General features: G+C 48.5%; 15 protein-coding genes across 15 annotated transcripts; 7 read left to right on the forward strand and 8 right to left on the reverse strand.

Moving 5' to 3' along the window:
- Positions 1-654: 654 nt before the first annotated feature.
- Positions 655-2,257, forward strand: EI90DRAFT_2973876 (ATP synthase F1 gamma). Its single transcript, XM_039055793.1, has 10 exons — positions 655-719; positions 778-822; positions 875-904; positions 957-1,041; positions 1,101-1,405; positions 1,459-1,549; positions 1,601-1,718; positions 1,767-1,794; positions 1,846-1,936; positions 1,996-2,257. The coding sequence occupies exons 1-10, from the start codon at positions 660-662 to the stop codon at positions 2,010-2,012; spliced, it is 870 nt and encodes a 289-aa protein (XP_038914641.1). The 5' UTR covers positions 655-659; the 3' UTR covers positions 2,013-2,257.
- On the reverse strand, positions 2,243-3,456 carry EI90DRAFT_3290260 (uncharacterized protein). The gene is made up of 4 exons (XM_039067211.1): positions 3,279-3,456; positions 2,858-3,109; positions 2,630-2,808; positions 2,243-2,580 (listed from the first exon to the last, which is right to left on the reverse strand). Exons 1-4 carry the CDS (start codon positions 3,448-3,450, stop codon positions 2,377-2,379), a joined length of 807 nt encoding a protein of 268 aa, XP_038914642.1. The 5' UTR covers positions 3,451-3,456; the 3' UTR covers positions 2,243-2,376.
- Positions 3,333-4,944, forward strand: EI90DRAFT_3063153 (uncharacterized protein). The gene is made up of 5 exons (XM_039060704.1): positions 3,333-3,497; positions 3,552-4,148; positions 4,212-4,317; positions 4,370-4,758; positions 4,824-4,944. The coding sequence occupies exons 1-4, from the start codon at positions 3,405-3,407 to the stop codon at positions 4,483-4,485; spliced, it is 912 nt and encodes a 303-aa protein (XP_038914643.1). The 5' UTR covers positions 3,333-3,404; the 3' UTR covers positions 4,486-4,758; positions 4,824-4,944.
- On the forward strand, positions 4,850-7,075 carry EI90DRAFT_2924483 (WD40-repeat-containing domain protein; the record flags this gene model as incomplete). The annotated part of the gene is made up of 9 exons (XM_039054861.1): positions 4,850-5,317; positions 5,371-5,494; positions 5,548-5,655; positions 5,712-5,767; positions 5,822-6,199; positions 6,252-6,534; positions 6,589-6,698; positions 6,752-6,868; positions 6,938-7,075. The coding sequence occupies 9 exons, from the start codon at positions 4,850-4,852 to the stop codon at positions 7,073-7,075; spliced, it is 1,782 nt and encodes a 593-aa protein (XP_038914644.1).
- EI90DRAFT_1446404 (uncharacterized protein) lies at positions 6,981-8,372 on the forward strand. The gene is made up of 2 exons (XM_039051796.1): positions 6,981-7,783; positions 7,836-8,372. Exons 1-2 carry the CDS (start codon positions 7,466-7,468, stop codon positions 8,283-8,285), a joined length of 768 nt encoding a protein of 255 aa, XP_038914645.1. The 5' UTR covers positions 6,981-7,465; the 3' UTR covers positions 8,286-8,372.
- EI90DRAFT_3281191 (kinase-like protein) lies at positions 8,242-9,766 on the reverse strand (the record flags this gene model as incomplete). The annotated part of the gene is made up of 7 exons (XM_039066806.1): positions 8,242-8,453; positions 8,508-8,714; positions 8,765-9,116; positions 9,167-9,442; positions 9,493-9,524; positions 9,579-9,587; positions 9,638-9,766. 7 exons carry the CDS (start codon positions 9,764-9,766, stop codon positions 8,304-8,306), a joined length of 1,155 nt encoding a protein of 384 aa, XP_038914646.1. The 3' UTR covers positions 8,242-8,303.
- Positions 9,767-10,972: 1,206 nt separating this feature from the next.
- EI90DRAFT_3063166 (TB2/DP1, HVA22 family-domain-containing protein) lies at positions 10,973-11,936 on the reverse strand. The gene is made up of 5 exons (XM_039060705.1): positions 11,681-11,936; positions 11,379-11,612; positions 11,215-11,325; positions 11,109-11,160; positions 10,973-11,040 (listed from the first exon to the last, which is right to left on the reverse strand). The coding sequence occupies exons 1-5, from the start codon at positions 11,759-11,761 to the stop codon at positions 11,012-11,014; spliced, it is 507 nt and encodes a 168-aa protein (XP_038914647.1). The 5' UTR covers positions 11,762-11,936; the 3' UTR covers positions 10,973-11,011.
- A 149-nt stretch (positions 11,937-12,085) lies between these two features.
- EI90DRAFT_2973895 (uncharacterized protein) lies at positions 12,086-12,587 on the forward strand (the record flags this gene model as incomplete). The annotated part of the gene is made up of 3 exons (XM_039055794.1): positions 12,086-12,096; positions 12,150-12,262; positions 12,315-12,587. Coding segments are annotated over 3 exons (236 nt in total), but the record flags the coding sequence as incomplete, so codon positions are not given.
- EI90DRAFT_2973899 (DNA-directed RNA polymerase I kDa polypeptide) lies at positions 12,308-13,141 on the reverse strand. The gene is made up of 6 exons (XM_039055795.1): positions 13,082-13,141; positions 12,929-13,030; positions 12,760-12,875; positions 12,645-12,701; positions 12,547-12,585; positions 12,308-12,496 (listed from the first exon to the last, which is right to left on the reverse strand). The coding sequence occupies exons 1-6, from the start codon at positions 13,104-13,106 to the stop codon at positions 12,458-12,460; spliced, it is 378 nt and encodes a 125-aa protein (XP_038914649.1). The 5' UTR covers positions 13,107-13,141; the 3' UTR covers positions 12,308-12,457.
- Positions 13,142-13,520: 379 nt separating this feature from the next.
- On the forward strand, positions 13,521-14,589 carry EI90DRAFT_3290266 (uncharacterized protein; the record flags this gene model as incomplete). Its single annotated transcript, XM_039067212.1, has 4 exons — positions 13,521-13,572; positions 13,634-13,778; positions 13,834-14,294; positions 14,341-14,589. Exons 2-4 carry the CDS (start codon positions 13,661-13,663, stop codon positions 14,587-14,589), a joined length of 828 nt encoding a protein of 275 aa, XP_038914650.1. The 5' UTR covers positions 13,521-13,572; positions 13,634-13,660.
- EI90DRAFT_2997397 (p21-C-terminal region-binding protein-domain-containing protein) lies at positions 14,169-15,547 on the reverse strand. Its single transcript, XM_039056240.1, has 4 exons — positions 15,320-15,547; positions 15,054-15,266; positions 14,819-15,001; positions 14,169-14,763 (listed from the first exon to the last, which is right to left on the reverse strand). Exons 1-4 carry the CDS (start codon positions 15,479-15,481, stop codon positions 14,608-14,610), a joined length of 714 nt encoding a protein of 237 aa, XP_038914651.1. The 5' UTR covers positions 15,482-15,547; the 3' UTR covers positions 14,169-14,607.
- Positions 15,548-15,759: 212 nt separating this feature from the next.
- Positions 15,760-20,371, forward strand: EI90DRAFT_3063170 (TIP120-domain-containing protein). Its single transcript, XM_039060706.1, has 16 exons — positions 15,760-15,865; positions 15,914-16,089; positions 16,144-16,256; positions 16,312-16,687; positions 16,708-16,813; positions 16,862-16,957; positions 17,017-17,096; positions 17,146-18,183; positions 18,233-18,656; positions 18,706-18,776; positions 18,839-18,933; positions 18,992-19,095; positions 19,145-19,312; positions 19,364-19,510; positions 19,565-19,780; positions 19,837-20,371. The coding sequence occupies exons 1-16, from the start codon at positions 15,821-15,823 to the stop codon at positions 20,212-20,214; spliced, it is 3,633 nt and encodes a 1,210-aa protein (XP_038914652.1). The 5' UTR covers positions 15,760-15,820; the 3' UTR covers positions 20,215-20,371.
- A 547-nt stretch (positions 20,372-20,918) lies between these two features.
- EI90DRAFT_2810383 (uncharacterized protein) lies at positions 20,919-21,531 on the reverse strand (the record flags this gene model as incomplete). The annotated part of the gene is made up of 3 exons (XM_039053530.1): positions 20,919-21,061; positions 21,257-21,404; positions 21,466-21,531. Coding segments are annotated over 3 exons (357 nt in total), but the record flags the coding sequence as incomplete, so codon positions are not given.
- A 109-nt stretch (positions 21,532-21,640) lies between these two features.
- Positions 21,641-22,660, reverse strand: EI90DRAFT_2924394 (uncharacterized protein; the record flags this gene model as incomplete). The annotated part of the gene is made up of 3 exons (XM_039054860.1): positions 21,641-21,981; positions 22,051-22,189; positions 22,253-22,660. 3 exons carry the CDS (start codon positions 22,658-22,660, stop codon positions 21,641-21,643), a joined length of 888 nt encoding a protein of 295 aa, XP_038914654.1.
- A 1,372-nt stretch (positions 22,661-24,032) lies between these two features.
- Positions 24,033-25,585, reverse strand: EI90DRAFT_3063174 (uncharacterized protein). The gene is made up of 2 exons (XM_039060707.1): positions 25,448-25,585; positions 24,033-25,326 (listed from the first exon to the last, which is right to left on the reverse strand). The coding sequence occupies exon 2, from the start codon at positions 25,279-25,281 to the stop codon at positions 24,412-24,414; it is 870 nt and encodes a 289-aa protein (XP_038914655.1). The 5' UTR covers positions 25,282-25,326; positions 25,448-25,585; the 3' UTR covers positions 24,033-24,411.
- Positions 25,586-26,971: the final 1,386 nt, after the last annotated feature.

Raw genomic sequence — 26,971 nt, forward strand, 5'->3', positions numbered from 1 at the left:
TTACCGCATCTGCAGCTCGGGTTCTCGATTGGGAGGAAACGATTGTAATATTGGCCGATGAAGGTGTGGCCCGTGCGCAGTTGAACGAGGCAGCTAAAGTTTTTACGCCCGAGGGAGTTGAAGCGTTTGGTGGTACTTAGGTTTAGCTCTGTAGTGTTACACTCCGATGGTGAGCAGGGTCTCTGTTCCAATGTTCGATCCACTCGGTTCTGTACCGGCGTCTGTTTGTGTTGCGCATGAATGCTGCTGAAGCGTCAAATTTTTCTCAATGTCCTCACATTTTAACAATATCAGCAAAATGCCACCTCAGTCCACTGAGGGAGAAGCAAAAGCGTGGGGCAAAAATCCCGTGTGGTGCGTAAACACAATTAGAAAAGTTAACAAGCCAAAAACGCCAATGTGATGGGAGACGCTACCTTGGCATGTTAGCACTGCAGAATAAGCTCCCTGCCAAGAATCATGATGGCAGTGTCTAAACGCTCTTTGTTCTTACCCACGCATGGAACCTGTGACAGCGTCCACCAGACAGTCCGAATTGCATGGGGATTTGCGGTGGGGGGGTCCACATATTGTCCAGCTGGAGTTGTGGGGACATTTCAGAGCAATTTTATCCGGCATCCACCGGATAATCTTCTCACGCTCTGCTTTTCTCTCACAAAATGCTTACAGGTGCAGCACGCTCCGCCGCTTCTCGCGTAGTTCTGCGCCCAACTCTCCAGGTGGCATAACGTCCATGGCACCTTAAGCCGTTCTTAAATCTTACAGAGTCTTTCACAGACGCGGAACATGGCAACACTCCGTGAGATCGAACTTCGTTTAAAGGTGGCGTCTCCAACTGCAAGCGGGTACAGAACTCGCGCTTATTATTCATTAGTCCGTTAGAAATATCGAGAAGATCACCAAGGCATTCATTCTGCCGCTATTTCCATGTTGTTGCCTCTCACCGTTTATTTTAGTCTATGAAAATGATTGCCTCAACAAAGCTTGCAAAAGCACAACGCGCAATGGCTAATGCCAAGAATTATGGGTTGGCTAGCAACGGTCAGTATATGCATCAGAGCCTCATTCCATTCAATGGCTCAGGCGACTTCGACTTACAGAAGTGTTCAAGAATGTGGATGCTCCTGGAGGAGACAGAAAGCTTTTTGTTGTCATTTCATCAGACCGTGGCCTTTGTGGTGGAATCCATTCATCTGTTACCAAAGCCACCCGAAGGCTCCTTGATGAGGGCAATGAGGATGCTAGGATAGTTGTCCTAGGAGACAAGAGCAAAAGCCAACTCACACGGCTCTTGCCAAACAACCTGCTTCTCACGTTCAACCAAGTTGGGAAAGATGTTCCTACATTTGCGGACGCCTGTGTCGTCGCGAACTTCATCACCAAGAGTAACGCGGAATTTGATTCTGTTTGTGACCTTCCAGACCTCCTTTCTCTCTTGAAATAACAATCTGTTTGCAGGTGCACATTGTATACAATGAATTTGTCTCCGCTATCAGCTATCAGGCGGCTGCCATGAAAGTAGTGAACCAGACTGCTCTACAGGAGGCTCGTGCGTTTTTGGGTAGTCGCCGACTCGTCCTTGCCTGACATTATTATTTAGCCAATTTCAAACAATATGAGATGGAAGATGATGTAACCGAAGACCTTACTGAATTCTCGATCGCAAATGCAGTGTACGCGGCACTCGTTGAAGGGCATGCGGCCGAGATCAGCTCAAGGTGTGTATCGCCGCGACACCCCATTTGACCTACTAATCGTATTACTAGACGCAATGCGATGGATAATGCATCTAAGGTAGCCCCAATTTACTTGAATGAATGTCTTGTGCTCAAGAATCCGTGTTAGAATGCTGGGGAGATGATCACTTCGCTGCAAATGAAGTATAATCGTGGACGTCAGGCAGCCATTACGAACGAATTGGTTGATATCATCACTGGTACGTTTGTTTCGGGAAGCATACAATGTCTTCGCTCTAATTGCGAATCCTCATGTCAGGTGCTAGCGCTCTTTAATGCAAGGGTTCCCAAAACTTTAGATGATTGGTATTAATCTTGACTACAATCCTACATAAAAATGTAGAAGGATGGTCATGCTTGTGATCCTGCGAAACTTTGAGTGCAGCTTGACAGACTTCGGGCATTGATTGCACATCCCCTTGCCCTGACGAGTTAGTCACCACATCCCGTAGATGGGAGGTAACATCACCACAACTGCACGAAACCTCCAAACTATGTGTGACATTAAGATTGTTGGGACGACGTAAATTGGAAGGGACAAAATAGACCCTTTATGAAAATTTTCCATCAGGTATTGGTCTCACGACCCTACGAATCTCCCTAGCAAATGATGAGGTCAGACAAAACACAACGACGCAGTCTAACTCCGTCGATTCACCAATTTTCTGCGCTTTGACATTGGCGATGGCGCGAAGTTATGAGGGTCATCCTCACGCTGCTTGCGCATTAATGGCTGACTAAACAGAGATGGAGTCTCTTGGCTAGGTCCGCGTTCCTCGTTGGAAGGCATATCGGGCGCATCGTGATGACCTCGATTCTCCAGTTCATCTGGGTGTCGTTTGTGCTAGCATTGCCTAGTTAGCGCATGACGCTCCATATAGAAATCACCCCACTTTACGCCGTCTCCCGCCCGCTTCAAAATCAGAAGATTGGGAAGTTCTGAAGAGTAGTCCCTCAGGCAGTTTGAAATGTTCAATGGTCCTCGCATCTAGTTGCATGATATCAGTGTGCTGCCTTGGCCCAATCATCATCATGTCCGCAATGGGTGAACTTTTCTTCGTAGAAGTTCGCCCTGAAAATTTTCGTTTAAAACAAGTTATGGATTAGCAGAAGACACGTACCCGGCAGGTCGGCGAGAAATGTCTTCAGCCCGTGTGGTATCCGATTACCATCTTCCTGTTCATCTTGAAAACGGGGGTCCTTTGTCAACTGACTTGGTCTCACGTAGGGACGAACAAATGTGGTATACGCATCCACCAACTGCAGCCGTGAAAAGAGGTCCTGCGTGCCATGAAGATGGCGCCGCACTCTGGGCGAAGCATCTTGCAGACGAGTAGAGGTGTTCAACGGAGGAACATGGTAAGGCAGCGATGCTAATCACCAGTGTGGTTCGGCCAAAACAGATCTTTAGCATCTGAGTTGCTGAGATTATTTTTATTTTCGAATGTCATTCAAATAGGCGCCAGAACTCCGATCCAGAGAAGAAATGATACAATCATTCACGTGCCAATGGTTCACAACCTGTCGGAAAATTGCGTATACCGCTGGGATCACGTGAGAAGGTGGTGTGACCCATTTTTTGTCCGTCCACGAGCTCCTCCGGGTCTGAGCTGTTGAGCAAGTCCAATTCACGATAATCCTGCCGGGGTTGGCCGGTATCCCGCCTGGATGGAAGACGAACAACCCTTTGGGTTGCGGGCATTGTGTCAGGCATTCTCGGTGATAATCGTGTCAGAGATAGGAGATAAAACTTTTTTAATCGTATGTGATTGTCAAATGAGCAGTCGCTTCTCACGAGTTCTCATACTCGGCCAGGCGGCAATCCTCGCTATGCGACACGACAGAGCCACAGTTTTCGCGGGTGCCTTTGGATCTCTTCTTCTCATGTCTATCCTTTCTGCAGTGATAGGCCTGCTCCTTCCTTCTCTCATCCCTAGAAAACTCGCACAACTTGCTGCGGCCCTGTTGTTCATGGTGTTCGGGATTAGGATGTTGCTTGAGGGACAACGAATGACCGATGGCAACGAGAAAATGCAAGAAGAGATCCGCGAGGCTGAAGAAGAGATTGAGGAAGCAGATGCTGTAGCAGATGGCACAGGCCTGCAGTCAAATGGTGAAGTTGTGCCTCTGGAGGTGTTAGAAGGGGGAGGTTGCGGACGCGCAGACCACCGTCGAAACTTCAGTGTGAAACCCCATGGCCAGCTGGGACGACCAAAAATTCGATCTCCCCCGCCCCGCTTGACCCAAGATTCTCTCATTCTCGAAACTAGATGCACTCAACTAAAGAAACTCGCCAGGAGAACTAGTCATGCGCTCCTTGGTCCTGTCTTCGTGAAAACGTTCACCCTCACTTTCCTCGGCGAATGGGGTGACAGGAGTCAAGTAGCGACCATTGCGCTGGCTGCCGCGCATGTACGTTACCGGATAGCAATCTCTCAATTTCAGAGGAGCCAAAACTGATGGCATGTCTGTCAGAACGTTTATCTGGTTGCTTTCGGTACACTCATCGGTCATGCATGTTGCACGGGGTTGGCTGTTTTAGGGGGTCGGTGGATTTCGACTAAAATTTCCATTAAAAAAGGTGAGTCTCCATTCATGAAGGAAGTTGGTCATGTCAATGAAATTGGACGTAGTCACATTGGGAGGCGCGTGTTTATTCCTGCTCTTTTCTGTTTTATATCTTGCCGAAGCTTTGTTCATGCCCTCGTTCAACCCAGCAGTAGACCTGTCCAAGCTTGATGATCAATGACAGTTATTTTCTCGCGATCAGCTGACTTAATCAATTTTTGAAATCGCCTGTTCCCAGCGCGGAGCGACGACGGCTGGGTACGAGTCTGCGCCGTGATAGGTTCACCTCCCACGTGCAAAATGGCTCTCATGGCCTCAGTTGAACACGACAATGATGATATTCGAAAAAGGAGCCCTCCTACTTCCGATTCTGTATCAGGATCGCGTGCTTCAGGGTCCATAATCCCGCCTCTACGTTCCTATGGAGCGGGATCCACAAAAGTGCTGACCGATCGTGAGGCTGTCACTCGCACCGTCCGGGTCCGAACTTGATAACCCTCATCACCTTTTCAAATACAGTGGCTCCAGTTTTAATGTCATCGAAAATGGCTGCGGCCGTCTCTACTAGATCTTCCCGCAACAACAACACTTCAACTCCTTCTCTCTCCTTGGCAGCCTTGGGGAGAGCTCCTGGACGCTTGTCTTTGGGGGGGCGTCGAATTACCTCCAGAGACCTTCAGATACACGAGGCTACCAACGAACTTCTAAATATCGAAATACCTGAAGAAGATAATAACAGTTCTACGGACGTGAGTCTACTTCGCGGATTCAAAGCTACGAACCCTGGTGCCAACGATGGAAGAGCACGGCGAAGAAAGATGCGAAATGTTGACGAACCCTTGGCACCTGAACAAGTGGCGACCGACGTTTCCCCAAGGCCGAGGCAACCCTCGGAAACCCGCAAAAGACGGCCTCGTATATCCCTTGCAACCGATGTAAGGCTAGGAAGAGCCGAGCTTGAGAGACAAATTCACGAGATTTCAATTGACCAAGAAAACATCAAAGTGCGGCGAGTAAGTTCGCATGCACCCATAACTTTGTCTGTATAACCACTTGCGGTTTTCAGGCGCTTCTCGTGGCTGAAGTTGCAGATATTTCGGAAAAGATAAACTCCCTTGAAAACTTGCGCAAAGGCATTGACCTCCAACTATTGAAGTTACAAGAAGACGACCTGGAGTTAAGCGAAGAATGTGAGTGCTTGCCACATTCACATCCTCGCCCACGTAATATTAGCTTTCTCTAGTAGAGGGTGTTGAAGACCGCCTTGCATTCGAAGAATCCTCGTTACCCGGCAAAGATTTACACATGCCTGCGACACAATACAGTGTGAGGCCAATACGACGGAAGCGAGGTTCGTTCATCTAGTTTCACCATGTATATTTTATTCGCAAAACTATCCATCTTCAGGACCCGCTTTTTTCCCATCTGAGCACGACGAACTGCCTCGCGGCGCCGCTTTTATGGTGTGGGGCATGCATTGCTGACCGGAAACTACGTCGTTGATGTTCAAATTCCAGACGCTCTCTGGGCACAAAGGTCCAATAAGTGCTCTTGACTTTTCCGCGCCCTACGGACTGCTTGTTAGTGCCTCCTTGGGAGTACCGGATGAGCCCGAATGGGCCCGAGTGTGGGATTTGACAACAGGAAAGCAAATTGGGCGCCTTTGCGGGGAAGAGGGAAACAATGATGCAATCAAATGTGCGCAGGTCGAAGAGAACATCTGCGCTACTGGGGGGACAGATTGCAGCGTCAATTTGTGGGATCTGAAACGGGTAGGGGATCCTGTGTCGACTGACATCGTAACTCTGACTCGAAATGACCCGGGCGCCGGCGTAAGTGTTTTACGCGGCCATAGCGGCCCTGTGACTGCTTTATATTTCGATGATTTGTATTTGGTAAGGACATGTGGACTACTGCACTTCACGATTCCCATTCCTCTTGGTTCAGGTCAGCGGTGCCTCCGACAAAACAATCCGACAATGGGATCTCTCCACAGGACAGTGCATTCAAACCATGGACCTCTTATGGGCTATCTCGCATCCACCAGCCATGTTGAGCAGGGGCTCCAGGCAAGGGCTCCTAGATGTTTCTTCGCCTGCCTTTGCAGTTCCTACTCAACCTCTTTCTGATGGAAGTTGGGACATGTATCAAGATTTCATCGGCGGATTACAGTTCTGGGGTTATGCTCTCGTCAGTGGCAGTGGAGATGGTGCTGTTCGAATGTGGGACAGTGAGCAGCTTACTTGTTGCTGCGCTTGCTCGTACGATAACACAGATCCGCTAGTGCGCACTGGCCAACCGCATCGGACGCTGATGGGACATACGGAACCAGTAACCTCTGTTCAATTTGACGAGTTTCATATCATCAGTGGAAGTCTGGACAAAACAATCAGAGTGAATTGCTGTCCTTTCCTCGTTGACCCATAGTATCAATGAGTAATTTTTAGATTTGGGACATAAGGAATAGTGTCATGACAGACACCATTCGGTTCGATTATCCGGTTTCGGCCCTACAATTCGACCCGCGCAGGATCATTGCGTGTTGTGGTGAGAACGGGGTGAAGGTGAGTCATGTTTAAACGATTGGTGTAGTAACACAGGATACCGACCGATCTCTTCTCATTTGGAACTAGACATATAACCGAACAACTCTTCACCTGTCTTCTCTTGAAGCGAACGGTCATAGCAGGCCCTGTGAGAGAGTGAGATACATGGACACGTATATGGTTTCGGGGGGGCGAGATTCGGTATTGAAAGTATGGGCACTGTAGTTAGCTATCCATATTCAGCTCCCAACAGTTGTTACCATCTGCGACAGTCTCCGTAATAATCAATAAACGGAGGGCTGGGGACGAGCCTGGGCGTCAGGCCAATGACAGCATGAGATGTAGCCCCTACATTTGGCTGCCATGAAAACAAACAAAGAATAGTTATAGACGTTTATTCGGTCAACTTAAACTAAAGGAGGCCATCGCTCTCCGACGTGATAATACCAGGACGCGTTGCTTCGTTTATTTGTTCGTACGTTTGTTTGAGGTGAACATGACATCTAAGTCATGCCTTATAGCTGTCGGAGTTAGTCCTTTCTATCGTCTCCACTCGATGCGGCAAGCTGGTGCCGGGCCGATCCCATCGTTTATCAATCAAATATATCCACCATCATGACAGCTCCAATCCTTTTCCATTACTTCTCAACACCTCTCCCGTACCTGCGTACTCTTGCTCTTCAGCAGAGCATTCATGACTTCCAGCTCCAGTCCAGGCGGAAAGGACACCAATTTCCAGATATTCTCCTTCTGTTGCAACATCGCCCAGTTTACACTGGAGGCAGGCGCCAGGGGCATGCATCCGCAGACGAGCGAGTCCGACTCAGAGACACGGGTTCAGAATGGGTACCGACGTTAAGGGGAGGCGAAACTACGTTCCACGGCCCCGGCCAACTTGTTGCTTACCCGCTTGTGGATCTTGGAAGGCTATATGTATGCCAGCGTCAATCTTCCGCCTTTGCTAATGGCCTAAATTTTCATCCAGCTATCCGTCAGAGACTATGTCTGCGCCTTACAAAATATTTTGGCTTCCCTAATAGTGGACGTTCACAAACTCCCGATACATAAGTCTCCCCACACGGGAATCTTTCTGAGTGAAGAGCGCAAAATCGCATCCATTGGTGTGCAAGTGCAACATCGGCTTACGACTCACGGGTTTGCAGTCAACGTCACTGACGAACCTATTCTTTGGTTTGATCAAGTCGTAGCCTGCGGACTACCAGAAGTGCGCGCAGTCTCCATTTCGACCGCTGTAGGCCATGATGTTACCGTTCACAGTCAAGTTGCACCAGTGCTCAGCATATTTGCCTCACAGCTCAAGCGCGATATGGAGCCCCTCGACCATAAACAGGGCGAAATCATGTCAATGGTTCGCAGCCTGGAAGTTGAAGCAGAGGGTGAGGGCCCTTGGTTGCAAAAACCAATCATGTATTAAGGGAAATACGAGATGTCTTTAAAGCTGTGAGCCGTCGCGGGCTTCGATATATATGTCCCTAGCGATAAGGCCCAGCTTATGGAATAACTTCCCTTGATCCTGGGCGCTCAGAGATGAGGCCTGTCTTCGGGCGTGCCTTGCAGCAATGCCTTGCGAGATGATAGCGAGCTAGTCATGACATTTAGAAGCAATGTCTTGCCCTGGTTAGATGAGCCAGCTCACTCGGAAAGTCATCCAACTTCGCACAAACGGCATTTCCTTGATAGGATACGACATTTTCGCAACTTGACAGTACTCTCGTTCTATTTCACCCAAGGTGATCGGGATTGCTTCTTGGGGTGCCCCTCTCAACCCTTCACTTAGATATCCAGTAGTTGCAATAGATGGACCGAAATTATATGGCAGTGTGAGATTCCCTAAATCAGCGAGCTTCAAGACAATGCATTTAGCCAAAGAAGTTCAAACATTAATGAACCTACAGGACTTCCCAACGTGCACAACTCCCAGTCCAATATCCCGATGACTCTGGTCTCCGTCGGGTGGAAAACCAAATTGTCTATTTTGTAATCACCATGGACTATTCTCGTTCCGACCTTGCTCTCATGCGGCAAGTGTGTAGAGTACCATTGGATAGACTCCTCGAAGTACGGGATTGGCCCTACGGTTTGTTTGGTATCTACGTCGACAGCTTCGGCTTGGAGGCGGGAAATGCGCGCAAGGCTTTTGATCTGGCGGGGGAAGTAGGCTGTGTGGGGACCAAATGTCTCAAGTCCAAGATCCCCTGGATTAAGCGATCCGAGCAAAGCGAGAACACGAACGGCATCCAACCAACTAAAGAAAGTTTCATGAACTCAGAAATTGGATCCAACTTTGAAACGTACCAAGCTTTACGTTCACTCGGAGATAGCTGGGGCATCTTGAAATCAGCAAAAATGCGCCCTTCGAGGAATTCCATGACATAGAATGACGTGCCAATTACGGCCTGATCCTCACAAAGTATGATGGGGTTAGGGATCGGGATCTTCCTAGTGTCATCCTTTGTATGTTCATTGTAAAGCTGCAATGCAGACAATACTCGGAACTCTCGCTCAATTGCATGCGCAGTGGGCGAGAGTAACGTTCCACTGGGCTTCTTCCTGAGAACAAAGCGAATGCCACTGGGGGGATGTTAAAGGTAGAGGAATGGGCTATCGAATTGAAAACATACAGAACATCCGTGAGGAAGTAGGTTGGATTGGACTGGAAGAGTATTTTTAGCCAGAATTTCCGACTCTGGACCACAAACGCATTCACCTGCCCATACTGCCGGCATTTCAGCTGCATCTAGACGCCATAACATAGTTATCACAAACCTGAAACTGCTTTACTGTGACTGGGGCTTTGATGACATGGGTATGTTGTGAGAGATACTCATTCAGAGCCCCGATGGGTATACTCGCTCTAATTTCGCCATACCCTCCGCCTATCTTGGTGGGCGACATCTCCGGAGTGGGCTTACGTATGTAGGGCTACACCATTCAACCGGACTCTAATTTAATTACCATGTCACTGTAGCGTCAGACCCCCAATTTAACCATTCTCGACGTCCATTACGATACATGACCAGTTCAATATTATGCGTAGACTGTCTGAGTGCTAGCACCAGATGGACGAGTGCATAACTATGCAACGTCAGGTGTGGGAAACTGAATAGTTTTACGTTTTTCAAGAGAGCAAACACAGTGAATCAAGGACGAGGGGGCTAAACAGAATATCATGATCATGAACACAGTAGCAGTCGACTACTGACGAGTAGGAAAGACCAAAACGCCATGGTGTGGATGAAGATAGAAAACAAGGAATGCACCAGACTCCTTCACAGTCGCTCACATGATTTCTCCGAGGTTTAGCCGCAACTTACGTTGCCCTCCGAAATCTGTCGAGCGACTGGTACAACTTGCAACACGTGATGTTCCCACGCTAAGTTGTAATGAGTTGTACATAGGTTACGGAATATAATTTTTAGTATTTACGCATGCGGTCATTGCACCCAACCCAACCCGTGGAGACTAAGGGAGCACATCCAAGGTTGTGAAGTCAATATCCGGGGGTGCGCGAAGTTTAACAGTTTATATATTACTTAGTTACCAGTCACTTGTTTGTGCCCGGTGGCATAAGTGGTATGGCGTTAGCTGAGGCTATGCAGTCTTTTTAAGTGGCACATGTTCAATTCTCACTTAGGGAACTTTTTTTTTTCATACCCTCCATTCCTTAGTGTACAGACAACAACCATTTCAAACAATTATTCCATGGGAGGGCCCAAAAAAAGTTTGCCTAAGTGAGAATTGAACATGTGCCACTTAAAAAGACTGCATAGCCTCAGCTAACGCCATACCACTTATGCCACCGGGCACAAACAAGTGACTGGTAACTAAGTAATATATAAACTGTTAAACTTCGCGCACCCCCGGATATTGACTTCACAACCTTGGATGTGCTCCCTTAGTCTCCACGGGTTGGGTTGGGTGCAATGACCGCATGCGTAAATACTAAAAATTATATTCCGTAACCTATGTACAACTCATTACAACTTAGCGTGGGAACATCACGTGTTGCAAGTTGTACCAGTCGCTCGACAGATTTCGGAGGGCAACGTAAGTTGCGGCTAAACCTCGGAGAAATCATGTGAGCGACTGGGAAGGAGTCTGGGAATGCACTAGAAATCACTTCCAGGGAGTTATCCACGATCACTGGGCTCCTACAGGGCCGAGTCGACCTTGGCACGAAGATCAGCCGCCACAGCATCAGCGGTGTCTGGCACTGGGCGAGAAGATGTGGTTTTACCATTATTAGCCAATACTGGCTTGAGGATACTGAAGTACAACGTGCGGGCACCCTAGGCCAATGCAATTATAACCTGCACATGAAGACAAGAGGAAACTCTGCGTACCTTGGTTGCTGGTAGTTGGAGCCAAAGGATAAAAATGGTCTTGAACACAAAGTAAAATGGGAGGTAGTACAGAGCGAGGCGCAATGCCACAGACTCGACAACAGTGAAAGTCTGTAGTACGGTCATCAGCAGATAATTTGCGAAGATAGTGCGAGGAAACGAACTCCGAAGACAACCCAATATGTCAACCATTGGACGTCATCCTCGTGACCGGGAGATTCGATGGCCTTGACGGAGAGAAACGCGGGAAGGACGAACCCAACCAAGTTCGAGATGGAATGAGCCAGGGTGTTGATGAAAAGAGAAACCAACACCACAAGGGCCACTCCAATTGCACCATAAGTCTTGGGAATTTGCGTTTTCTGCTCAAACGTGTTGGCAGGGCCATACTTGGAGAGCTGCGTGGCAACGTCATCCATTCATGAGCATCGTGGGCATCGCGGTATTGCCAATGGGGACTACACACCTCCTTATCGAGCTGGCTAAGGTAGTAACCCGCCTTGTCTTGTGCTTGCTGGACAGCAGGATGTGTTTGGACGGAAGACATCTCTGAGTGATGTTAAATAATGTCACGGCGTGAAAAAAGAAGAATACGGGACAGCGATGCAACGCGAGCAAAAAAAGTCATTATATAGTTGGTCTTCATATAGAGGCAAACAGAATGGCTTCTTACTTGAGGAAATGTGTTTTTGAGAAAAAGAGGTACTAGATGGTTGGTGACCAGAGAGCAGTGGAGAAAGCCAGGTCACTGCGTGTCAGGCAATATATTCAACATTTGCTTCCGTACTGACACCGCATCAACATTTTGGTTGAGCACTTTCAACCTTTCAAATCCCCAGCAAAGCCATCATGACCGATGCTAAGACCTATTCCCAGATACAGGTACAGCATGTTCACTACGAGGAATCACTAGGACGCTCACTCATCCCTTCGAGGCACTTCATGTATCCCTAACTCCCTTCGCACCCGCAATATCCGTGAAACTTCTTCCCTACCTGGCTTTCGTTTTGCTTACCGCATCCTTCTTATTGGCCTTTTATTTTACTACGTGAGCTCGCTCCATATTCACATTTTGCCATTATCAGCTCACGTTTGCTAAGTATACCCAAGGATCTGCTGACTTTTCGAGAGATTACTGTCGCATTATGGGCAAGCATCTTGGCTGGTTTTGGTGTCATTGCACTGTTTTCCAGCGCTGGAGTCTATGTATGACTTGGAACAACGTTCATTGTGTTCGCGAATGCTAGTTATTGATTTTCCATTTGAAATTACATTTGGTACACTGGAATACCCTCAGCAGACATCCCAAACATAATGCAGGAGGCTACCCACCGTGTAGGAAATAGTTGCGCCTTCGTCTGCCGAACGAGTCTATTGTTATGGCACCAGAATATCAGGTCAAAACTCATGCAAGGAACAACAGTGCCTACCTGCGCTTCCCTGTACCATGATTCAGGGTGGCTGCATCTAGGACACGGCTCGTTACACTAAGAGGACCGGGATGAGTCAGCGTATCATCATCAGCAATGCCAAATACGGACGCACTTTTGTTCCTAAATCTGCACCTTCATGGATCTTAATCAAAGTCGCCTTTTTCATCCTCAATGCTGAAGGAAATGCGTCGGGATGTGATCGAGTATAAACCACAGTGTTTTCGTATGCTGGTTAATTCTGGTCAAATCAGAACGCAAAGTGGAATAGCGCAAATGCTGACAGGACACCAGCTCGGAATGGCCACATTGTTCGCACAGAACGTGCTCTTCAACACCAGGAAGATTCAGCAATGTGCCACAATTTGGGCAAAACAGTAAATTGCCTGTTACTAGCAGTCAGTATCATCTCAAATTTCACTCGGGGTATATTCTACCGATCTTCAGAGCCGTTGAGCTCATTTCACGAAGGAGGCTGATCCCGTGACTCTCGAGTGTCGGAAAAATCCTGTGTAACAATTATTGAACGCAAGATGTACGTTAATTGCTTTGGCGGTTTTACACCCCGGAACTCTGAATACTTTTGATGGGAATGGTCCACTGTAGTAGAGGCAGGGGTCCTGCCTATAATAAATCATTTTAACAATTGTATCATAAATGCTTTCCACTGCATCAAAATTGTCATATAAACGATCACGGTCTGACCAATGCCTTCTGCGCGGTTTTAAAAAGAAACCAAACAATTTATCAGGCGTTTAAACGTTATGGGAGACATATTATTAGCGTGTAGAATAGCGACAGCCAGCAAGCGACATGCGACGAATTCCGAGTGAAATGGCTTGCGTTCTCCAATAAGTCACACGTTGCGGAGTCGGCCGAATCTATAATTTACACTGGAACCACGCATCCACCGAACCACAACGACAGAGTACGATGGTACCCACTCTACAACACTGTGATGGCCCAATAACATATATCATTATCATCAGGCTCTCGGCGCAACTACGGTGGTTTGAATGGACCCTAAGGCGCGAGCAGAGGCACGTCGCCAGGCGATTTTGACGAAAGGGTCGAAACGGCTGGCGAAGCTGACTTCCTCAGCCCGTGGCGAGGATAGCGCTGTCATGCATCAAGGTACGCAGCCAGAGTTAGTAGCTGTGTTTTCCCTCTCAATGCAATGCTTGGTCAGACCTGCCAACTGAGTTCGGGAACAGGCTGACAGAATCACCGACGCCAGACCCTCACATACCAGCTATACCCGTACACCCTCCCCTAGTACCTAGCGGTCTCAATGAGCCTTTTCCGCATCTCGAAAGGGAACGTATGATCAGGGAGCTTTTCGGCGCTCCACTTCAGGCTCCGTCTGGCAGTATTCCCAATCTGGATCACGGTCTCGCCCCATTCCTGACATCGATTATAGAAGGAAGTGCTTTGAGTCCCAAGTCGCCCTCTGGTTCTTCGGTTGCTGTCAACATCAGTGAACCCACATCTCACCAGAAGCAAATCATCGCCCACTTTCTACCTCTCATCCGTCTAGCTTCAGTGATCATGTTATCGATATTCTTCGTGTCACGATATGGGCCAGAACAGACAGGTAATTCCTCTTGGAGCACATTGAAGCACCATTCACCAAATCTCTCTCAACCTGCAGTAAGTATCATTCTTCCTCCTTTTTGATGCGCTGACTTTGGGCCAGGGCCTATTCCAAAGCTTTGCAGCACTCGAAATTGTTTGGTATGCACTTTACATGATGTGCGGGCTTATCGACACGACAGTCCCTGGCATCATTTCTGCAGTTTTGCCATTGCTATCCCAACCCTATACCACCGGAATAACCACCGCGGTCCAATACATTAACATGGCACAAAGAATAGCAGATGATCTCGCAGTGGCCTTGTTAATTACAGGATTTGTAGTCTGGAACGCAGGGCGAATGAGCCAATGACCATTTCCCTGCAAGCACTCAGGTTGACGAATAACGCTGCTGAATGACATCAACTAGCGTAGAGAAATGCTCCGCTGACAACAGCGTCAATTTCCCCCCTACCTCTGCTCCGAACGAATCCACTTCTTGAGGGTTGTGGTGTGTATATCTGAAATGGTGACTCCCTTGCCCGAGCTATGACATGTCTGAGACTTGAAAGCTACATGTTTGATCAGGAACATGGGCTTACCTCTTCCCACACGTCGTCTTCATGGTGATACGAATGAAACCTAGGATTGTGTTTGTTGCTTGTGGCCCTTGGACGTTTCGCTGGGGGGCCACTTTCCGCTCCACTGTCCACATGACCGTCCTCGTGCGGCATATGGTATGTTCTGGAAACCATCGCATAGTAGCTGAAAAGACAAGGCTTATCCTGTATAACGTTAGACTCTATATATATCCTAACCACAAGCTGTCGGAGTTACCTCACGAATGGCAGTCTTCATCTCATCTCGAAGCATCCGGTACAAGGGGGGAACCACTTGAATGGGCATGTTTATCAAACGCTCAGATAGTATTAGCCCAATGTGGGAGGTGCTTGAAGGATCGCGTGAAGGCCGTAATATTTGCAATAATGTAGTGTCGTCTTCACATTTCGCTAGCAGATAATTGCTTAGAGCGCTTATCGCGGGATGATCCTTAGAATAACAGCTGAACAGGAATGTCATCATGCCTTCAGAAAGGATCGTACCCAGCACGCATTCAGATTCACAACAGTCAGAAATGCGTACGGATCTCCATCAATGCCATCGGTTTTGACAGTTGTACCTGGGAGCTCTTGTGATACTATGAGATGTGCCAGATCATGCACATTTACTAGCTCGGAATCCGACTGGAAAAGCTGGGTGAGCATTCGTTTTATCGCAATGAAGTCCACCGTTGAGATGTCGAAGAAGTCGAAGTCCACATCGACGATACTCTTCAAGATCATGTCAGCATGGCGCGCACCATGGGGGCCACTGTGTACATACATTATCATCATCGGAATCGTCTCCCTGAAGATGGTTTCGTTTCGGCATCGATATTTCATTCCCTGTGTTAGGGCCAAGATGTTAAAGCTACCGTGGCGGCAGAGGCTGTGATCCACATATTATGGATGATCGGGAATATAATCGTGCACGTGCTCTAACCCTCTTATTTAAAAGAGTGGATCGTGTAGTTAATCCATTTGTTGCAGGTGCTACCATCCGCCATGGCGCCAGGAAAGCAACCTATGATTTCATCCTTCCTTGCCAAAGTATGGGTTCATCGCAGCGTTCTCGCGCGCGGGCTAAACTCCTCTTAGATGAAAGACCCCGATGTGGACTTCAGGTTCATGGCCTTAAGTGATCTGACCAATGCAGCCATTGAAGATTCCGCCCTATTTGGAACTGATGAGTCTCTTGAAGCTCGTACCGTTGGCGAAGTGCTAAGACTGGTTGAGGACAAGAATTCCGAAGTAAAAAACCAAGCGGTGAAATGGTAAGAGGAGATCGTGACCAGTCTGCCTTGGCCTGATCTGTCGCCCCCGTGTAGCTTAGGTCAACTCGTCAAGTGTATAAGAGAAGCTCAGATGAACACGGCTGTAGATAGTCTCATAGATTTTATTGGCGGGAAAGATGACGAACTTCGAGACATCGCGGGATTAGGTGTGATATTGTCACTTTTCTTCATTGATCCTAAAATTAATATACGACATATTAGCCCTGAAAACGGTGACTTCCGAGATACCGCAGGAGGGCAAGATTGCAGAGAAGACATGCTCGAAGTTGGGGCCAAAGCTCCTGGTACAAGTCGGCAAGCCTGACACGCCACCGGAGACGGCGATTGAAATGCTATCAATTCTGTCCATCTTAGTCACCCGCTTCTCTATTTACCTGGCTGATATCCATCCATCACCTATTGCCACACTTACGCCGCTTCTAGGACATCCCCGAACCGCCGTCCGGAAACGTGCTGTAGTGGCATTAGCACAATTCCTGCCCACGGCATCCCAGCAATTATTTGATAATCTCTGGGAAACGACAATCAATCCCGCGTTAGAATTAAAGGCGCCCATCGACCACCAAAAGATTATTGTGTCCCTCCTTGGTGCTATAGCTCGATATGCCCCCAAAGGATCGGTCCTGTACTTCAATCGATCGTGCCTCCGATCACGAATATCTCGTCTCGCGATGACGTTGAGCTTCGCGAGGCTTCCCTTCAGGTATGGTGAACAATTTCCTTGTTGCGTTCCTTGCTGAGTCATATCTAGTCGTTAGAAACGCTCATTCTACGTTGCCCATCCGAGATCACCCCATATCTCCAAGGGATTATCAGTGTTGCTAATTCACTTGTTAAGTATGATCCAGTGAGCAATCATCATTCATGCAGCCAAAACTTTTATGACTTAAACAAATCAATCAATAGAATTACGCCGCAGAAGATAACGAGGACGAAGAGATGCAGGATGTAGAGGATGATGAGAATGGGGATGATCTTGGCGACGCGTGAGATGATTTTGGTACCCTGCACTTGCAAAATCTCACTTTAGCCTAGATATTCGGATGAAGAAGAGACTTCCTATAAAGTCCGAAGATCAGCTACCAAGTTGTTGGCAGCCATCATTGGCACACGCCCAGACATGCTGTTAACTGTCTACCGGGACGTCTCCCCAGTCTTAATCTCGAGATTTGGCGATCGCGAGGAGACTGTCCGTTTGGAGTTATGGTCTACTTATACCTTATTGCTCCGTCAGACTGAGGTTCATGGGGCTGCGATTCAGACCAGGGACAGCGAAACGCATGTCAGCCTGAAGCGAAAAAGGGGCGAGGGGATGGACGTCGAGGAGACCCCGACCAGTTTGCTTAAAGCTCAAACATCGGCCATATGCAACGCACTGATCAAGCAAATCCATTCTAAGGCTTCGGCTTTATGCCTTCAAACTGGATTTACCCTCTTTCGTGCACTCCTTAAAATTAACCCGGGATGCCTTTCGGCACAGACTCCTGCGATTACCCAAATCGTTTCCTTCACACTTAAAAGGCCCCCAGGAAACACATCGTCTGCTCTACATGTTTCCGTGCTTGGGTTTCTGGACCTGTACTTCTCCACCCATTCTCCAGCCGTGTTCAATACGGCACTGAGTGCTCTTTCTCAGCCGCTGGTATCAGCACTTTCCGAACGAGACCCTCGCATTTCCGCTGCCGCTTTCCGTTGTTTCGCTACATTACTTGTGTCCCTGAAACCGTTGCGACCTAATGACTGGTCGGAAAGTTTATACACAAAAGTCCTGGAGAAATTAGAACGCAATGACACGGATATTTCCGTAAGGGAGCTTGCTGAAGTTTGTCTCGCCGAGCTGTGGGTTTGCGCGCCAGATGTTGTCCGAGGGAAGAGCGGCGCAGAATGGGCGGCGCTCCGGCGATTTGGGAGAGCTGAAGGCGCCATCAATGTCGTAAAAACGGTGGCAGAACGCGTTAATATGACAGAGCTATGGACTGGGGAGTCCATAGAATGGGCACTGGGAATCATTCGGAAGGGTTCTCGAACACAGAGAGATGATGCTTTTGTATGTCTCAGAGTGTTACTATCTAAGTAAGCTCCTGGTGTGCCTCTATTGTACTGCCTTCTAACATGTACTCAGGTATGAGAACGGCTATCCCCCCGGACTTGCCAGCTCCGTGATGGCTCAAATTATCCCGCATCTCACTCTTGCAGAATTGTCCCACTTTACAAACAGCGTCTCCGTGATAACGCAAATGCTACGTACGTCGCCCCGCAGCGTATACGGCCCGGTAGAGAAGGATGTTCTCCCATTAATTTATCCATCGGTTGTCTCACCCGCTGTGACAGCTACTTTGTTGGACGCATTGCTCGACTTTCTTGCCGCCCTAGTACATGCCGACTCACCAATAGCGAGCAGAGTAGTACAAGGCTTACTGAATCATATCAACGCCTCTACTGGCTCCACTCCTGCAATCAATAGCAGCAAATGTATCGCTGTTGCAGTTAGAGGTGAACACAGCCTTGCTGTAAGCACCATCCAAGATTTTGCTCGCTCGATTAAGGTAGAATGCCCCATTTCACGTCACATCATCAGCTCATGCTGGTTTCTAGTCTGGTTCTCAAACGAAAGATGCGCGATTGGTTCTTAGTCTTCACGTACTGGGCGAAATTGGACGATTTGTGTTAGTTAGATACTGGAACACGCTCTAACGCGAGACCACTAATCCCATCTTTTTCCCCTCAGCGACATGTCGTCTCAAAAGGATGTCTTTTCAGATGCTCTCAATCTGTTCTCATCTGACTCTCAGGATATCAGGACAGCTGCAGCCTTTACAGTCGGTACGTCTCTGTAACTTATGTCCCTGGTGTCTGTTTTGAGTACGGATCCGCTCCGCAGGTAACGTCGCAATTGGGAATATTCCAGCATTTCTTCCTGTGATAATCAAGCAAATTCAGGCAGACGACGAACGGAGATTGCTGTCTTTACACTCATTGAAAGAGGTTCGCCAAGCTCCACATTGATTTGGATAGATCTGACGATTCCTTTTAGATCGTCACGCATTGCTCAAACTCACAGCTCGAAGGTGTTGCTGATGCTGTTTGGTCCCCTGTCTTCGAGAACCCTGAGAACTCAGAGGAGGGTACCAGAAATGTAGCCGCAGCATGTCTCGGGAAACTGACAACCACAAATCCGTCGCGGTATCTTCCCCAGCTCCAGGTTAGCAGCTTGATTGAAAGAAAACTCTTGTTACTAACCTAGCGTACATAGTCCCGCATACGTGACCCTTCCTGGGTAGTAAGGGCCACCGTCGTTTCCTCTATTCGCTATACTTTTGTGGACACCTCGGAATCATATGACGAACTTCTTTCACCCTTGGTTGTTGATTTCCTATCGTTGGTCCAGGATTATGATTTAGTATGTTTTGGCCTCTTTTTTTTGGTGGGGGATTTGTACTAAGATCGTTTGCAGACTGTCCGGAGACTTTCTCTCACTGCGCTCAACGCTGCAGCACGGAACAAGCCCAAACTTATCAGGGAACACTTGGCCTCAATTATGCCTCTCCTATACCATGAAACTAAAATCAATGAAAACCTCATCCGTATTGTAGAAATGGGCCCGTGGAAACATCGAGTTGACGATGGGCTCGAAACTCGTAAGGTCGCATTCGAGACAATGTACACCATCGTAAGTGCTCATCAACGAACGCTGGAATATATGGTCTCATTGCACGCTTTTCGTAGCTGGACACTTGTGTGTCCAACCTTGACCTTCATCAGTTCTTTACACATGTTCTGGAAGGTCTCGCGGATGAGTCTGATGAGATCAAGGTTTTATGTCATATGATGCTTTTCCGACTGTCCCAAGTTGCACCCACAACAGTCCAGCAACGCCTTGACGAAGTCAGTCCGGAACTGGAAGAGACAATCAAGGGAGCACAGGTGACTAAGGATACAGTGAAGCAGGATCTGGAGAGGGCTGGGGAACTTCAACGAAGCGCGCTCAGGGCCATTGCTGCTCTAAGTCGACTGAGTTCCCCAACCGTGTCCCCGAGGATGGAGAGATTGGTCGAAAGCATCGAGAAAGGAAGAATGGCCAAGGAATTCCGCGAACTGTTATGATCGTCGAGACTAGCATTCTAATATTACAAATGTATCGAGTTAGAACACTTGGAAGTTGAAGTACTACATAGTTTGATGATGTATGACATAATAAATACTGAAGAGCATGGTTGTGTGGATCAACGGGAACCAACGCCGATAACTGTTTCTTTGCTGTTACGAATGCTCCGGCTTCGATAATTGAAGTCTTGGCGGGAATGCAGTGAAGTTGGGACGGTCACTGGAGGATCTGATTGGAGAGTTGGAAATGCATGTTGCTCAGTTGAGGTGCCAGCACTGACTTCCAGGGATGGACGAGGAACAGGGTGAGGTGCTGATGTAGGTTGCGAGGGCTGCGGCGGAGTCCAATTGTCTTCTCCAGTATCGCTCGCACCTGGTGAGTCAAACGTGTCAACGGGGCCATGCGGACGCTGTGGGTCAATGTCGAGCTCTTCAAAATCTTGAAGGATGCTTTCATCGGGAGGGATTTCAACGGCGTCAGAGTTGGTATCATCATTCAGGGAAGCCACATCAGACTCCGTGCCAGAAACGGATTCCAATCCAATTTCATCATCTGAATCCTCCCGCCAAACTGGCGGTTCGTCCTGGATGGAGAAAATGGCCCTAGGCTTTCCCAACTAATGCAGACCGTCAAGAGAGCCTCTTGGTATAGTATGCAACCAAAAAAAAAAGCATACCTCGTTCATCCGGGATCGAAGATCCTTCCATTCAGATTCGGTTCGGCACAAGAACCCAAGAAGCATGCTGGGATCCAGAGATGTGATAGCCATTTTGCGAACCCGGTCGCAGTGGTACGTGCGTATATCGGAGAAAGCGTAGGAATTTGCGTAATAATTGATAACGGGGTCTACGGAGGCTTCTGAAGGTACTGGAGACGAGCTGGAACTATCCGGCCACTTTGCTACATCAGCATCATCTCTGCTGTACCTTATCTTTGGAGTCCCGCGTTTGTTGGAAGCTGGTCGAAGGGAGGTGACTTCTGGAGTTTCAAGCGAGGATGATGTACGTAGTGATGAAGACGTTGACGGAAAAGGATTTAAACTGTCCGCCACCGATTGCAGCGGCACGCACGCTCGAGTGTGATGAGGATCAAGGTAGAATAGCTGATCAGCCTGATACCCAACAAAATAGTAGGAAGACGAAGGTCTCCCACCCGCGATGCCGACCGACTGGGGGAAAGTAAATAATTTCTGTCATACGTTTGTCAGCACTACGAAAACTCCTAAGAGAGAGAGAGAACGAGCTTGTGACCTTTATGCTCTCGTGATACACTGGGTTCACGCCGTCAATGCCCAACCGGACACCCACCAGGACGAGAACAGCAGTCCCACCCCATCTGCGCCGTCCCTTGTGCCGTTTGGATGACGCCCCACTGGTCAAGGACTGTGAAATAGACGGTTGGTGCGCAATGGGTTGAGGCACATTGCTAGCTGCGTAAACTTCTGACTCGTACAGAACCCCATCCACCGCGATAGATACAGAGAGACCGCATGCTGGAAAAGTGCCAACAAGAGTCCTGGATAAATGGGTGCCTCAATATCATATTCACTCGTAAAGACGAATGGGACGGAACGAACTTGATCGCGCCCGCGGCAGTGCTGGGGCCGAACCAACTACCCACATCTTTCCCAAGTTCCTTTCCGGCAAGGGCCATCCGGTGTACGCCAAATGGTGCCAAAGGTGATGGTGTATCAAAGAACCAAGTCACGATCTTGACGTAAGTTGCAAACTCTGTAGTATTCGATGGATGGCTAGGTTTCCTCCAGTCTAGTGTCACGATGGAAACATCAATTAGGCATAACTGGACTAAAATAAAATAAAATAAATGGGACATACCCCTTCCTAACTGAAGATGTATCAAGGCGTTGGCAAGGAGGGATTGACCCGTCCGGAGCATACAACCCCATCCAGAATCGCTCGTCCAGCTTTTCTCGCCGCCCCAAACCCACCGCTTTGGCGGGCTTGTGCTGGGCATCTCAGTACCTCGCCCCACCCAATCCTCCACCACCGTCGACAAGGTTTCGGGAGTAAGAGGAACGGGCCTCCCGAGGCTGAGGAGTGAATGATCCCGGATAGCGGAGAATTGCGAACGATACGTTAGCCATATCCGAGAGGTAAAATCGTCATAGAACGATGCAGGCCATCCTAGGTCTCGTGGCTGCACTTGCTTTCCAGGCGAAGGCGCTAACTGAGATCGATCAATAGAAGAAGAACCGGAATTGTCCCTCCGGGTCGAGTGCCGGCTGATAATGGAAGCTGAATCCGTCGAATCACGCCTCAAACGTGTAGGAATCTCGCGAAGGATGAGAGACGATGGGTCATAGCCAGGATGTTCCACTCCCAATATCCAGATGGGGTCCACGCATTTGTCGGGTTGTGCGACATCCGAATCCAGGAAATACCGAACAACGCGCTCGACGCCAGCTTTCCCCGGAATATGTGACATGATAGATCGCCCAGGGGATCCCGAAACCAATTTTCCTGATTTGGAATTATAGGAAGAAGGGGGGACCGATTGGGACAGGAGATAATTGGGAGGAGTGGATGATTGGATCACGTTGGAAGGTATATTGGTAAGGTCTGAGGTGGATGAGAAGGCGTGCTGAAACCAGCCTGACAAACGGCCCGAAATCTCTGGCATTCTCGGTGGAGGAGAGCCATTCAGAACCGAATCTGAGTTCCCCCCCAAAGACAACAACCGAAGTCCTCAGCAAGGCGATAGCGCATGAAGGGGAAGGAGGGGAGGGGTTGCTACGTACTTGTAGATGTCCCAGAAGTTGTCAGTGAGAGCTCGTTGGTCGGCGGGCTCTCGACGACACTTGCCCGATCGGAACTCGTACTTCCTTCTGAACGACGTTCGTCTCTGTCTCTGTCACGCTTTCCAAAGAGTCTGCTTGTCTTCCTAGTCAAGGATTTTTGAACGCGCGGTATAGGGGATTCAAATGATTCAACGACGCCAGATGAAGAAGAATTTGGCCCCTCATTAACGGACCCGGAACGATCTCGCGCTTGATGTGCACGCTGGAGAAACTTTGTAAATTTGGTGTTGCTACTTGGAACGCTAGGAGATGATGATGATGGTGCAGGCGTCGTAGGCCGACGAGAGGATGGTGAAGGATCCGACATTTTAAAGGTAGAAGGAAGAGAAAGTTTCAAACTGAGGGGTCTTGATGGGTTATCGAAACGATGGGCTTGCTTAAGCACTGGTGATTGTGACGAAATGCTCTGACGCTTTCTTTTAGAAAATAACGAAAATACACACCAGTGCGCGTAACGGAGGAGGGATTCGATCGCTATCCAAAGGGCGGGCGCTCTCGCCAAAGGGATGGGCACCCAAGGGGGGGCAGGCAAGGCGTAGAGCTTGAGAATGAACCGCAGGGACGCTTGCTTATACTTGTTGACGTCGACCACCCTCGAAAGCTCATGATCACCCTCAAACCTCAAGTTGGGTGAAAAAAAAAAACGAAGGCGGACAACGTACACTTGGACAACGATCGAAAGGATGTTATCAAATCGGGGGGTGAATAGCGGTATAATATGAGTGAGTACTTTTCCGAGTAGAGAGAGTCAACTGAACTAAGACGAGAGCAAAAAAGTACCAAGAAAGAAACTGAGAGCTGGGAAGAAGGAAGAAAAAAAGAAAAAATACAACTATCGTAATAGGACGCAGGCACTAGAACGGACAAAAATTTGACAGGTCAGTAATGGAAGAGAATTGAGCAATAAATATAGCTGGCAAAAGGAAGAGCGATTGTTTGGGGGCAGGGCGAGGGGGGAGAACAAACGTGGAGACATCAAACATGTAAATTCCAATTCCAATTATTTTTGTTTTTCATCTAATGGCTCCGACCTCAACGTTGTGAAACAAGTGGTGGTTGGTGGGTTGGTGATTAAGAAAGAGTTGTAAAAAAAAAAAAGAACACAAGAGAAAGAGTTCACCGGTGGGAAGGTGCACTGGGCCGGAATCGCTATTATTGTTATTTCTCCTGATGATGATGATGATGAACAAATCCCAGTTGCCTTCCCCCCCCCCCTTCTTCCCATGCACTTGTCCACCTTGCCTACCGTGTTGAGCCGAAGAGCTGTCGCGACCCGTTCCAAACCACAAAAGGACAGCAAATGAACGTGAACGAGTTGCCGGAAAAAAAAAAAAACGGGAAAACCATTTCTTGATAGTAGTAGTAGTAGTAGAGAAGATCAGGGGTCTGTTGGACCATCGCGGCTGCCAAAGGGAGGATTAAATGGGCGAGAATTACTGTCTGAAGAGTGGTTTCCGTGAGTACTTGAACGACCTCCAATGGGGGGCAAATGTGGAGAGTACCCAGTCTCTCTTAAATTAGACGATGGTTGCTGCGGAGTCGAGTACGACAAATGCGGCGTATGCCCATCGAGTGTCGAAATCGCCGGAAGTACGGGCGATCGAACCAAAGTAGTGATGTTTGGCGACGTACTTGCATAAGCTCCTAGTCCTGACGGACCACTTCCACCTGCCATCCCTGGACTCGGACCATTCCCTCCCGAGTACAATGGGGGACTATTTCGTCCAGGACGATGTTGACCGGATGGATACAGCGGGGCGTTGAGAGTCTGGAATTGCTGACGACTGCCACCGACAGCGGTAGGACCTTGATTCCATTCGCGAGGAGGACGATTTGTACCATAGGGCGTTTCAGCAGGTGATTGGATCGGAGACTGATCGGCTGAGGAGGTTCTTGGAAGAGCACGGGTTGAAGACAGAGGGCCTGCACTGGACGGAGTTGCTTGAAGGATATTTTGCCAACCTGGTGGATTCGAGACACCGTTACCAGAACGAGGACCTGCGGACCATTGCTGACCATCTTCGTTAATGGGTGAGTAACCGGCGGAAGCGCCGGATGTTGACCGATTGGGACCATCGTAGGGCGATCGAGTGGGTTCATGGGAGCTCCAGACGGGAGGTAATCGGTTGGATCCTTGAGGATGAGGAGGTGGCTGTTGCTGAGAAGGAGCTTGTCCTGGAGGGTAGTAAGGATAGTTGTAGGCGTCTTCGTAGGAGGAATAACCAGGAGCGCCGGGTGGCGGATACATGCGGCCTGGGATGTTGGGCTCGGGTACAACGGGTGGACGGTGCTGCTGAGGATGACGTCGAGGTCAAGTTTTGATTTTTATTTTTTATTTTTCAAAACAATCGACAAAACAAAAACACACGCAGAAAGGTCAGCAACCTTGAATCGGAGTATAGAGTTGGACTCACGACGATGCTGGGGGAACCATCAGCCTCATCTCCTCCAGACTCCTCACCGTAATGATTATCTACGCCTTCACTCTCGCGGCGGGATGAACCGTCTTCGATGATGGGAGAATCAGGGCCAGCGTTGTTTCGGCGCTTCTTGCGGGAATTGTTGGGACGACGTTTGTAGACATAATCGGGCCATCGAAGGTTGAATGTATCTTTGAGCCTGTTGAAAACGAAGAAGGGGAGTGAGATATATGATGATGTTGGAATATGTGGGAAAGGGAGACGAAAAGAGAATTATTGGTGAATGGGCCAAGTGAGTTGTGCGGTACCGACTTTTTAGCCTTGTCCTGATAGTATTGCTTCTCCGTCTTTGCCATAGTCTGCCACTCTTTACTGAGGACCTTGCTGATTTCACCTGTTCGCATGGTAGGGTGGTTATTAGAGATCTGAGGACGACGTTTTTTCTAAAAGAGTGTTTTGATCAGAGAGGGGAGAGAGAGAGAGAGAGAGAGAGACTGACGGCGTAGAGAAGAAAGGCATTCATAGGCCTCTTGGGAGTGCCATCAGCATTGAGGGCTTGAAAGCTTAGTTGATCATCGGCTGCTAGTTGAAGTGAGGACGAAATTGGTGGATCGAAAAAGTGGAGGGGACGATACCAGAATCTTCGCCTGAATCGCCGCGTTCAACGGGAGGTTCGGGCTCGCGCCTATCATCGTAAGGGGCAAAAGGAGGAGGATGGTCAGGCAAGTCATCGCGAGGACGTTGACGTGGAAAGTTGGGTGGAGGAGGATGGGAAGGAGTTTGGAAATAATCTTGAGGGGAAGGTTGAAGGGTAGGAGGACGAGGTGGTTGGGGAGGTTGTTGTTGTTGAGTGGATGTGGGGGAGGAGGTTGTTGTTGTTGTTGTGGTGGTGGTGGTTGTTGGGGTTGTTGTTGCTGAGGGGGCGGTTGAGATTGTTGTTGTTGATTAGTTTGCTGCTGAGGATGGTGTTGGTGAATGTCAGACCCGTTCATTGTTGTGAATGAGTTAAGGGATACGGAGTGAGTTGAAGAGTGGATGACAAAAAGGAGTTCAACTTTGTAGATGAGTGAGTTGAAAAAAATACCTCCGAAGGGGAGGGGGATAAAAAAACAACCCAAAGGGTTCTATATAATACAGATGTTTGAATGAGGTACAAACAAATATAAATATTAGGTATAATCTTACCTGATCCTAGTTGCTATAACAGGTAATAGTGTGTTATATTGCGCCTGGAAATGAGTTTCCGTTTTGAGAGAACTGTACACGAGATCTCATCATTTTTTCAACAAAACACTTGAAAAAAAAAAAAGCACCGTTTATTTCAATGCATACATCTTACTCGTCGGGGGTTGACCTTGAATGCAACTCCCCACTCTCTATTTATTGATCCATTATTAACCTTTTTTTCTAATACACTTCTCGTGTCCTCCAATTCAATCTCTCTCCCGCCCAACTTTAGTGAACCCGCGTCCGCGCCCACGGACGTAAACAAGGCGCTTAAAATATAGATAAGGGTCC

Source organism: Cantharellus anzutake (assembly GCF_015039405.1).
Source record: "Cantharellus anzutake strain C23 chromosome Unknown EI90scaffold_32, whole genome shotgun sequence".
Classification (NCBI taxonomy): Eukaryota; Fungi; Basidiomycota; class Agaricomycetes; order Cantharellales; family Hydnaceae; genus Cantharellus; species Cantharellus anzutake.